The following is a 12,347-nucleotide window of genomic DNA, read 5'->3' as shown; positions in this document are numbered from 1 at the left end:
TCTCTCTCTCTCTCTCTCTCTCTCTCTCTCTCTCTCTCTCTCTCTCATTCTACCCTTTTTCTTGAACCTTTCCCTCCTCTTTCTCCATCTTGAACTGTTTTCTTGTTGTTACACCGAACTCTGTTTAACATCTATATGTTCAACTCTCCTTCCAATTCAAATGAAAGTGCTTGCTCTATCCCCTTTTGCCAATTTTTAATACTTTCTCTGATGAATAAAAATCCCAAGTGCCTCCTTCTTCCTCATTTCTTCTCTGGTATATTCTTTTACCTCTCTTAAAATCATCAAAACAAAACCATTCTCAACCCCTGTTTATCTTATTTAATTCCCTATGTGAGCTTTGAAGTCATTAGGACTCTGAAGGGACACTTGTCTCTTCTCTATTACAATGAAATCTCTTTATCATATTTTAGACTCTTGAAACTGCTCATATATATTCACCTTTCTAGATTTCTCCTGACTTCTGTGGATGAATTCCAGAATTTCTACTCAGATTTGGTCTTTTCATCAGGAATGCCTGAAAGTATTCTGTTCCCTTAAAGATTCATTATTCCTCTTGTAGGACTGAACTCAGTCTCACTGGATAAGTCATATTTTTTTGCCTTTTGGAATACTCTTTTATAAGTAGTTGCTACAAGTTTTGTATGATCTAGACTGGATCCTTGGTCCTTGAAATCATTTCAGGCTATGTTTTTTCTTTGACCTGGAAGCTCTTGATTTTAGCTATGACATTTTTGGGAATTTTCATTTGAGGGTTTCTTTCAGGAAGTTATCCATGGAGTCTATATTTACTTTGACCTCTGGTGCTGAGAAAGCTGGGTAATTTTCATTTAAAATTTCTTGAAAGATGGTATCCTGACATTTTTGGGTGATGATTTTTCAAGGTAACCAAAGATTCTTAAATAGTCTCTGCATAACTTGTTTTCCAGATTGTTTTTGATAGCAGATAGCTTATATTTCCATCTGTTTTTTCTAATCTTTTTTGATTCTAAGTACTTCTTAATGTTCATGAGAACACTGAGTTATTATTGTAATTTTTCAAGGTATCTGTCTGTTAACATGGGTAAATCTTTTCACCCTCTGTTCTAAGCTACAGATCCTCTAATTATTTCCTCCAGAACTCTTATTTCACTTATAATTCCATCTTTTAAAATCTTGTTTCTTCCAGGAATTCCTCTAAGTCTTGTGCTGAAGTTCGCCCCCACCCCTCAGAATTTCTATTTGCAGTTTTTTTCCCTCAGAGGCTCTATTTGTAGTTTTAGTGAAGTTACTCTTCCTCTTGGGCAATTTATGATCCATAATATTCTATCATAATGTTCATTATCTTCCATTTATTCCTATCTCCAGCCTCAGTTTCTAATTTGAGACTCAGTACCAGGCTCAGGCTCCAATCCTTCTTGTACTCTTAGATGAGATGATCAAGCCTAGCTTTCTCAAGTTCCTGCTGCTGGCTTTTTCTTCCCTTGGTATTTCTGTACTCAGAGAATCAGAGCACTGGCAGGCTTCAATAGGCCCAGTAGAGATCTGTGTTGGCTATCTCTGCTCAAATACTGCTACAGTCTTCTATCTCACCTGGGGCTCCCCCAACCAGGGCACCAAGTGGCCTTCTGTCCGATCTGGATTTTCCCCAATAAAAGCATTGCCACAGGCTTCTGGTCTATTTACCTAGGCTCACACTAGTTTCTCTGGCAAAATCCTTCTTCCAATGTCAGCAGCTTCTGGCTATCTTTTGGTGTAGTTCTGAGCTGGATAACAGAGTTAAGTGATAGTACTCTTTGGATTTCTTGCTTATATTCAATCTGGCGCACTTTCTAGATCACTGTTGAGATAAAACTGGGAGATGAGCATATATATGGCTTTCCACTCTGTCATCCTCTGAGGTAGAGCTTTAACCTAAGTTTTTCTAATTCTGGGGCTGGCTCTGTACTCTGGAAATTTTGAAAAATAGTAATGTACAAGTAATATACATATATACAAAGCATGTCATTTTTATTCAGTTTTAAAACCTAATTTTGCTTACTTATTAGTCATTTAATGAAAAGGCCAATAATTTTTTGTAGCTGTCAGAATGGGAGTCAGACACCCCTTACAATAATTCTATTCTAGACTCAAAATTCTTCAGGTGTCATTTTATCAGTCCTGTGTGGGGTTGGGTTATGCTAAGGAAAACAAGCACAAAAGCTTCATTTCCTTTCTTTAAAATCAGGAATGGATATACTAATTCTGTTTGCCTATACTTCTTCCCAACACAGTTTCTTTGTTGTGAGGAGAGAGTGTGCAAAAATATCTATTCCAACATGCAGACAGATCATCAGTCAGAGAAAATCAAGATAATACTAATAGGTGCACCTCTCAGTAAGATATGTCAAAAGAGGAAGGAAACCCTAGTGCTTAGAGGCTTGACCACTACTAAAGGCCTCTCCCTTAACCACCTATATATAAAAAAGACAATATAAATATACACAGCAGAAAAGTTCATAGAATCCTAGACTAAGAGCTAGAAGGGACTATTTGGCCATATCTTCTAAAGTGAAATTCAGAGAATAAGAAATTTATTTACTCAAAACCAAACAGCCCCAAGAGACAGAGCTGGAGTTTGAACTCAGGTCCTCTGACTCTGAATACAACATACACTCCACTGCTCTAGGTTAAAGAAGCCAGAGGTGGGGCAGCTGGGTGGTTCAGTGGATTGAGAGTCAGGCCCAGAGACAGGAGGTCCTGGGTTCAAATCTGGTCTCAGACACTTCCTAGTTGTGTGACCCCGGGCAAGTCACTTAACCCCCATTGCCTAGCCCTTAACACTCTTCTGTCTTAGAACCAATACCCAATATTGATTCTAAGATGGAAGGTAAGGGTTTAAAATAAACAAAGAAATAAATGAATGAATAAATAAAGAAGCCAGAGGAGAAATGGCCAAGACACCATTTCCCCAGAGGCCATAATCTGAAACAAAGATGAACTTATAGCATGAAAGTTAAATTATTCCTAAGGGCCTACTTTTTCTATGGTCAGAGCATCAGGCTTACATATTTGTTTTGAAGCTTAGCTATATAAACTATCAATATATATCAATAAAATATCAACATCTAAACTATTTTTTCAAATAACCAAGTATTTAATATCTTAGGAAATAAGAGCAAAAGGAGCAGGCAACAGTAGAGAATATGAAGGCATAGTATTCTAAGTCTAATAATGAACAAATAAATCACAAAGGGCTATGAAGACACAAATGACCCCAAGTTGAATCACCTGATCATTCCCAACAAATATAAAAAGCACAATCTTGCTTTTCATTGATAGATATTATATATATGAACACATACATAACTATACGTGTGTGTATATAAATATACACACACATACGTATGCACCACTGGAAAGTAATCATATTATGTTTCTACATGTGTCAAATATATATTTTTTAAGAAAAGAATTAAAAGGTCAACAAAATTGAATGCACCAAGTCTGAGAAAAACAAAGTAAGTACCCAGAGAATGTTTTATTCTTACATTCAGAGAAAACATAGGTTTTTATCTTTAGGTTTAGATTGCTACTTAACTGGTTTAGCAGAATCTATATTTATAGAGACATGTGCACATACTATTCCAGACCATATAATTTTACTCAAGTTTCCAAGTCCAACAAATGTGTGCTAGTAACTACGTGGCCACCACAAGTGAGCAATGGGCATTTTTAAAAAATACAGGACAACTGGTAACTAGGTAAGCTGTAAAAGAATATAACTTCTGTCACCAATTATAATGGAGACATTAAACAGCAAGACTGGAGCATGTTCTGGTAGAAACTGAGCTGCCAAGAGAGAGACGATAAGTGGGAAATGATTTGGATCTCGCATATGGGTGTAAACACAGCAGCATGAACAAATTTTATCTGTCACATTAGTTTACGATTGGCACAATACATGTTCACTAAAACTACAGGAGGGGGGAAGCCCAGTTCTGCCAGCCTCCCTAACGCTGATGGTCTTTTCCCTGTCCACATTTGGATTTACGCCTCTATTTTGAGCCAGTTACTATTCCAACAGAGCATGAATCACTTGCTCCTGTCATTTTGGTAGAGAAGGTAATGCTGCTGGAATTATGGAAATAACCTGATCTGCATTTACAAAGAGCCATGTGCCAAAAAGAAAATACACACACACAGCACACTCACACACACACACACACATGCACACACAATGTGGATCTCACACACACACACACACACACGCACACACAATGTGGATCTCTGTAAGCATATCAGCAACAATCTGAAGTCAATGTTTTGTGCAATTTCTTTTTAAATATTCCCAAACAGCTAAATTCTGGCAAAAGATTAGGAAAGCTGCCTATTCAGATGGTTTTTGGTTGTTGCTAAAATCCATACTGCCAACTCTCTTTTTTTGTTGAAAGTCTGGCAAACTAGGCAATCTTACTAGTTATTCTAAAAACATGTTTCAATTTAGCTCATGATTGAAATATAACTCCCTCAACTTAGAGCAGTGGGGAAAGGATCATTAACCAAATAAGACATTACTCTTCAGTAGCTTGTAACACATGATTAAAAAGAGGAAAAAAGGATGATTCCTATTCAACACAGTAAATTATGATCCTTTATCATTACAAAATACATTTCACATTATTACTATGAAAATCAGAGAATAGGAAGTACTTACGACTGGCAGGCAAAAGACATGCCAAAGATAGGAATGCAACGAAAAATGCCCTCCCAACGGGTGTAACTAACCAGCTCCAGCCACTGCCCACCAAAAAGGCCATGTTTGAGAGAAGACAGTACTATCTGCAGCCAAAGAAAAGTAAGAAGCATTAAGACTGAAACATATCAAATCCCTCAGTGAATTAATGACAGGATGCTAATATTGCTAATGCTGTGATAGAGGCAGAAGAATGCAGTAGCTCTCAGTCCGGTGCAAGCATTTAATGTAGTCTAGTTTTCTCACAGAATTTCACATTTTAGATTTCCTCTTGCATCTTTGCTTGACCCAGTATAAAAATATTTCTACAGGTTCTCTTATTATTACCAAACAGGTAGCAATGGCCTTCTGGAAAGTGGGATGCATTTTTACTAGTTTAATGCCACCACAAACTGTTAACATATATCTTTACCACAACATTAGAATGCTTCCTGAGAATTGTGCTCAGCTGCTCAGTTTTCCTTGATTCATCCAAGCAGCTGTCCACATAAGGGGTCACTTAAAGCAGTTAGAGGCAGGATCTGTGCCCAATCTTTTACTTGTGGGTGGCAGAAGGTGCTCCCAAATATTGGCAGGCTCTTAAATAATCCCACACATGTCAAAAATGTACCTTGGACAACCAAGTAACATTTAAAAAGATGAAAATTCACCAAAGACAAGGCTATCTAAAGTCAAGATGGTAATTGGAAAAATGACATACAGGGTTACTACCACTGGTGTGTCAAATAGCTGAGTTAGGGACTGGGCTTTTTTCCTATCAGTGAAAAAAACCACCATTCTTATGTCATAAATATTCAAAAAGGTTATATATAGTGAGGGAAAAACTGATGTAAAGAAGAAACCTTGAGGAGCTCTACCCACTTACAAAGTACCACTCCCTAATTTTTTCAGGTAAGTTTCAATATTTAATATGGCAAATGCTACTCTGTGATCTAGAGGTTACACCTTGCACTCACAGACCACCTCTAGGGATTGAGTGAGGTAAACCAAGTTAAGAGGTCTGGCCCAATCCTCAGGTTTTGCTTACCATGTAAGAGTATTTACTGAGTGTTTTATATAAAAGGAAGAAGTCAAAGTGGTATATTGACAGGTGGATTCTGCTTTAAGACATTTAGCCTTGATTCACCCTGATGCTACCAGAACACCTATGACATCCAGAAAATGGTGTTCTTTGAAACTCTCACATATCCTAGGGATTCCTAACCTTTTTGGGTCATGGGCTCTTTAGCAGTTCTCAGAATAATATTTGTAAATGCATAAAATAAAATTTACAGGATTATAAATGAGTCTCCAACTATATTGAAATAAAGATGTAATTTTTTTTCCACCTAAATTTAAGGACTCCCTGAAATCCGAAGAGGTCCACAGACTCCTGGGGAGTCAAGGGACCACAAGTTAAGAACCCCTGCTCCAAAACAACCTATGGCTTTCTAAGTGTTAAGCCTTTAACATTTGAGTGGCAGATGACTGGCAATCACAATACAAAGTAAATCCTCGTGCCCAAAGTATAAATTAAAATGTAATCAAATCAAAGTAGTCCTATGGGCACACCAAAATCATTGATGACTTTTTCCTCTGTTGCTCCATTCCAAACTGGTCACACTAATTTTTACCAATAAGCACACAACAAAGTGCTCTCAGAGAAGCCCTCAATGTTCTCCAACTATGAAAAGATAGGAGAGGCACAACATATCATAATATTTTTACTCTTAATTTCAGAAAGGTCCTACATAGTAGGTAGATGGTGGTAAGAACATGCCTGGAAATGATCCATTCCTCTTACCTGACAACAATATGCTATGATATAGTGAGTATTATTGTCTAGCCAAAATCCAGAGCAATCACTATGGCATTCTTATAGAGTCAATTAATTTGAAGACAATAGTTTATTTGGAAAAATTGAAAAAATCACAAATACTCACCACAAACATAAACACTGTGTAGAAGATGAGAGCCATGGCACTAAACGACTGTATGGAAGCCATCATGTTCCTCTGGAGGCTCAATGGAAGGACAATGCACAAGGAGACAACAAAAAGTAAGAATATCCGGAAGCTTCCAGTTACCTGAGAATACACGGAAAATGGAAATGTTGATTTCATCAACTCAGAATTCAAGAGGTCTTCATAAACCAAAGAAATCTAGCATACCAGAAGACATAATAAAGGAGGTTAAAAGAAATGGCCCAAAGCAAAAAGCCAATTTTCTCACTATCACTTAATAGCATAGAGGGAAGGCTATTTCTGTGATGAACCTATCTTGTCACTGGGTGCCACTGTTGCTCTATGGAGTGACTGCCAAGGGCACTCACTAAAAGCAGAAACTTGATAATGGGAGGAGGAAAATTAAATTTAATAAAAATTGAGAATATTTGAAGATTTTTTTTTAGCACATTAAAGCTACCATTGTTGAGAAAAGATGGAAATCTTGAAATTTTGATCTCGATAATTAATCAAAAACCTCAAGATTGTTATTTATTATAGCAAAAGTCTCAAGTGCTTAGAAATACTTAAATCAGAATACATTTTCCTAACTTCACAATGCCTTAATCAATCAGTAAGCATGTATTAAGCACCTACTATATGCCAGGCAATTAGAGCTTAATAGCATCAAGATGGCACAGATATGAACTTCATCAAGATCCTCTAAAATGTCTTTTTTCAATCCCAAATATCTGCATATTTACTCCTAGATTTATGGTATAGTGGCAGGAGAAGGAATCACATGACTCAGACAGAAAACCTGATTATTCCAATGTAGTTTTCAAACAAAAGTTTATGGCAAAATTAGGGAAATGGGATCATGTATTGTCTTATAAACATTTTCTTTTGTGTAATAAGGATATGTAGTAGAAAGTAAGAGAAAATTGTGACTGCCTATAATTTCCTCTTTTCTAATTCCCAAAGAACTACGAAAACTTTAGCAATCAATTGACAATCATTGATTAAAAGCCTACTATGTCCCAGATACTATGTTAAGTACTGCAGATACAAAGACAAAAACGAAATAGTCCCTGCCCTGAGGTAGTTCACATTCTATTGGAGGAAGCAATGTATGCATAAATAAGTATATACAAATTATATGTAAAATAAGTAGAAGGCAAAATTGAAGGAGAGGCTGTAGCAGCTGGGGGAGGGGGTAGAATCAGGAAAAGCTTTGTGTAGAAAGTGTCACAAGCAGAATTTTTAAGGAAGCAAGGTAAAGATAGTAGAAATGCATTCCAGACATGGGAAACAGTTAATACAAAGGTGAGAAAATGAGATGTAATATGTGTAAAACAGCAAGAAAGAAAGTTTGGAGAATAGGGGGGGAATAATGTCTAATCAGGTTCAAAAGGCAGGTTAGGGTCAGGTTGTAAAGTGCTTTAAAAGCTAAACAAGCAGTTTATATTTGATCCTTGAGGCAATAGGGAGCCACTAGACTTTTGTTGAGTAGGGAAGTGACATTATCAGATATGCACTTTAGGAAAATCACTGTCAGCTGTGTGGGAAAATATATTGCAGAGGGGCGAGACTTATGGAAGACAGACCAATTGAGAAATTCTTACAGTAGTTCAGTAGAGAGGTGACAAAGGCCTGAACTAGGGCTGTGGTCATGTGAGTAGAAAGAAGGAGATGGATTTGAGAGATACTATGGTAGGAGAAAGAACATTTAGCAACTGACTGGAGATGTGGAAAAAGAAGAGAATGAGGAGTCAAGGATGAAATAGATGAATGATAGGCAGTGAATGTTTTGTAGGTAAAAATTAACCTGCTCTAGATTTTCAGTGAGATAAAAATGTTTTCAGATGGTGGGAAGCCATAATAAAAATTTAAGAATAGGAGTCATCCTTAACAAGAGAGGTATACCACAAGTTTCTCTTAAAGTATATAAATTCAGCATTTTCTGTGAGTTTTAGTAATTACTTCCCCCCATGCAAGACAGTAGTGTCAAAGAAATAGGGGTCACTAATACATACATATGGATACTTGCAAGCTGCATATTAACTTAGTTTAAAATATGTTATCTACATTTTAGTGTATTTTTAATTATATTTAATATGGTTTCATATGATCAACATCTGATTTAAGCTCTTTCTTTTATCAGTTTCTTCATTTTTATGGAGTCAAAGTACTGGCAGATCACTTGGTAGTTGACTTTCAAGAAATAAAAGGAACCAGAAGTGAATTGTTAAGTTAATACTTAAAGCACACTATAGGTCAGCAGTTTTTTAAATCACTTCGACCACAGAGCAAATCAGATCTTCAAATTGACCTAACAGCTGAACAGGGATGAAGTACCGATTTTACAGTGAAGGAAACTGAGTGATTAATAAATGAATTAATTCATCCATAGTCACATCAGCAGTAGTTCATATTAAAGACCCTACATATAGTTGCAAGCATTGTAATCCTATTTCTATTAGACATAAATATCCCAATATGGATTAAATAAACTGCAATCTGAATGAGTTTGAATTCAAGTAAATTGGAACATCTGAAAATAAATTACCTCAAATCCAAGCAACCGAGCAAAGAAGTTTGACCCCAAATCACCAATGACAACATAGAAGGCAATGCAGGTTCCCAACATCAGCCCAATCATACTATAAAGACAGAAATGAAGGGTTTTAAATTATGTTTTTAAAAGATTCCATTGTCTCAACACAATCAAAGCCATATCACCCTAGCAGAAAATCAGATATAGCTCAGATTTCTATGAAAGAATGGTGTACTGTGAACCCTACACACATAGTACTACTGACATGTGACTTTATTCAAAGCTTAGATTTAATGAAAGATGCAATTTAGAAAGTCCAACAGTTTACAGGATGTGGATATGCTTTGTATGGTTCACCATTCTAAGACTGAATATTGAATAACACTAAACTTTTCTTTATGTAGTATTATATTTTTCTCTCAGCAGGAGGCTCTAAAAGTTCTTTCAGGTAAAAAACTATAAAAATGCACTGCAATGTCAGACAAGTTAAAAGAACAATCGACTACTTTTCAAAAGGGCTGCTCTCTATAATTTGCAATTTCCTAATTAAGAATCCTGAGTGCATTTTTTCCCCCAGAAATTTTACCATCTGGCAAAAATTATATTCCAAAGGAACAAAAGAAAAACATAGTCTTTTCTATTTACGCCTCCTTTAAGTAGTCACACATTTGATAATTTACTTTTTAGAGAACAGCATTCCATGGTTAACTCTAGATGAGGAAGTTCCATATTGTAGCATTAAGAAACTTTTCCTTTTTTTCCCCCCATTTTTATCTAAAACAAATGCTTTCAAACTTTGATGCTAAGCATTTTAAGAATATATGCTTAAGGGGAAGCTGGGTAGCTCAGTGGATTGAGAGCCAGGCCTAGAGACAGGAGGTCCTAGGTTCAAATCTGGCCTCAGACACTTCCCAGCTGTGTGACCCTGGGCAAGTCACTTGACCCCCATTGCCTACCCTTACCAATCTTTCACCTATAAGTCAATACACAGAAGTTAAGGGTTTAAAATTAAAAAAAAAAAAAAAAGAATATATGCTTAACTTTCACCTATTTCCTAGGTAGTAAATTTTTGGAGATGTTTTATAAAAACTTGGTACAAATTCCACAAACCAAAAATATTTATTCTGTAACAATTTCTCAGTCTATTTTTTAAGGGAAGGGAGACCCACTGATACAAAGAATCAATAAACAAAGTACCCAGGTTACCTGGTCTCCACCAGCATTTTTCCTGCTTTTCCATAGGCATGAAATGCTTAGATCACAAAAAGAGAGAAATCATTGTAAGTGAAATATTTAGATAAATCCACATGTATGAAGTTATTGATAAAACATAGGGTAATTTGCAGTCTGACAGAATTCTACTAGTTTGAGATTTCTGGGTATCTGAGGGCTTGGGGCTTTTTTTTTTTTTTTTTTTTTTTTGCTTCTTTTTTTGGACATACCACCCACAAATCAAAACCACATTAAAAAAAAAAAAAAAAAGAACAAAGCAAGGGATAGACACAAGGCTGGTTCTTTTTTCACTCTTAAAAAAAAAAAGTCATCGCAAAGTAGCAGTTTCCTACACATGGCAACCATTAAAAGAAAGTCTGCTTGGAATAGGAAATATGCATGTATAGATGCTGTGTGGCCAAAAAAAAAAAGGCACTGCAGTGCAAAATTTCAATCAGATTTCTTTTTTTCCTTTGTAGCCTGTTATAACTGAACCACCTGATGTTGTTCAGTAGAACTGAGATGGTGCCTAGAATGTTCGGCCCCATCACCAGAATCCCCAGCTTTCATAGCCCACACCAAAAGGAATTTTTATTCCAATGCTTTTATTTTTAATCCTTTGGTCAGTTTGTAGCAGAAAATGAAGAGTATCCTTTTCATTGCTTCATTTAGGGAAGGGAAAAGACCCAGAAAGCTCATGTGTTATTTTTAAAGATAGATTCCTGAAGAAGTAGGCAACACATTCCATTTCTGTGTGTTTTATTAACATACATCATTCCAGCATCAATTCTGTCATTTACCTTAGTACAAATCACATGGTTTAAAAAAGAGCTTGGCTTGCCTTCCTGATGATTGTATGTGTTCAAGTAGCTGAGAAATTTAAAATTGTTCACTTCAGCAAGTTTCTCCCATGACCTTACCAGCTCTATTACAACCCCAGTGTTCCTTGATGATCAGTCTTTAAAAGAGGGAAAAGTCAAGGTCTCTGAGGAAGAGACCAAAAGAAGAATGTTTGTGAATGGAAAGGAAAGGAAGCAGCAGCAACTACCTCAATCAGCTGCTCTGATTTCCTGATCTTCTTTTTCCTCCCTTACCACAAAGGGCAGGCCCCTTGAAAATAAAGCAGGAAATTTACAAGCTTATTTCCTGTGAAATGGCTGGAAAACAGTCCTCTTTTCTTTTGAGTAACTATTTAGAAAATAAGACATTTGGTATCTGGTTTGTAAGGTGTTAGCTAAAAGAGAGAAAAGGCCAAGATTGAGCAAAGGTTTTTGCTTAGGTCTTGTAAAAAAGAAAAATACTTTTTCAGACATATGTTAAAGAAAATATTTTCCAGAAGTGTTTACCACCTTTGAACTCACTGGTAAAGCTTTTGTATATCAAGCAGAAGTCTAAATACAATGAATTATTATGCTAATGTCAACCAAGGTACGTTTTATTTATATATACAAAATCTAAGATCTACTATTAGATAGCAGACACCCATGCTCAATTTACTGTCAAAAGGAAAAACAGTGTTAAGTTGTTAAACTCACAATTGGAATGAAAAAAATCAGCAATTTTTCTGAATACAAACTCCACTGCACCAAAACATGTTCTCAAGGCCCTGGACATTTTTTTTTTCTTTTCCAGGGTACAGGACAGCAGTTCCCATGATGAAATTTTGCAGTTCAATCCAGTCACTAAAGTTGCCCCTGGCTAAGAAAGGTCAGGAATATTGTTTGCATGGGAGAAGAATAAGAAAATTCAAAAAGTGTTTTTTTCCAGGAAGTCTTCCAGGAGTCAGTAGGTGTTACTTTCTTCTCATTAAATGATTATATTGGTACCCTAACACTGTCAAATAGCTGAAGGGAAATAGGACCAATCCTGGACAAAATTGTGAAGTTAAAGAAATTTGTCTCAGGTTTCCTCAACTTCCCTTTTCCATGCCCTTTTATCTATC

At 36.2% G+C, this 12,347-nt stretch overlaps 1 protein-coding gene across 1 annotated transcript in view; it reads right to left on the bottom strand.

The window, feature by feature from the left end:
- Nucleotides 1–12,347, bottom strand: part of SLC38A10 (solute carrier family 38 member 10) — a 75,909-nt gene that overhangs the window by 52,698 nt on the left and 10,864 nt on the right. The window contains exons 3-6 of the mRNA XM_044676494.1: nt 10,400–10,445; nt 9,206–9,299; nt 6,637–6,780; nt 4,676–4,800 (exon numbers count right to left, since the gene is read on the bottom strand). Coding sequence (XP_044532429.1) covers nt 4,676–4,800; nt 6,637–6,780; nt 9,206–9,299; nt 10,400–10,445 — 409 coding nt within the window. The remainder of the gene's footprint in view (nt 1–4,675; nt 4,801–6,636; nt 6,781–9,205; nt 9,300–10,399; nt 10,446–12,347) is intronic.

Source organism: Gracilinanus agilis, chromosome 4, assembly GCF_016433145.1.
Source record: "Gracilinanus agilis isolate LMUSP501 chromosome 4, AgileGrace, whole genome shotgun sequence".
NCBI classification, from domain to species: Eukaryota; Metazoa; Chordata; class Mammalia; order Didelphimorphia; family Didelphidae; genus Gracilinanus; species Gracilinanus agilis.
Note: the sequence above shows the minus strand (reverse complement) of the source record. Positions and strands in the feature narration are given on the sequence as shown.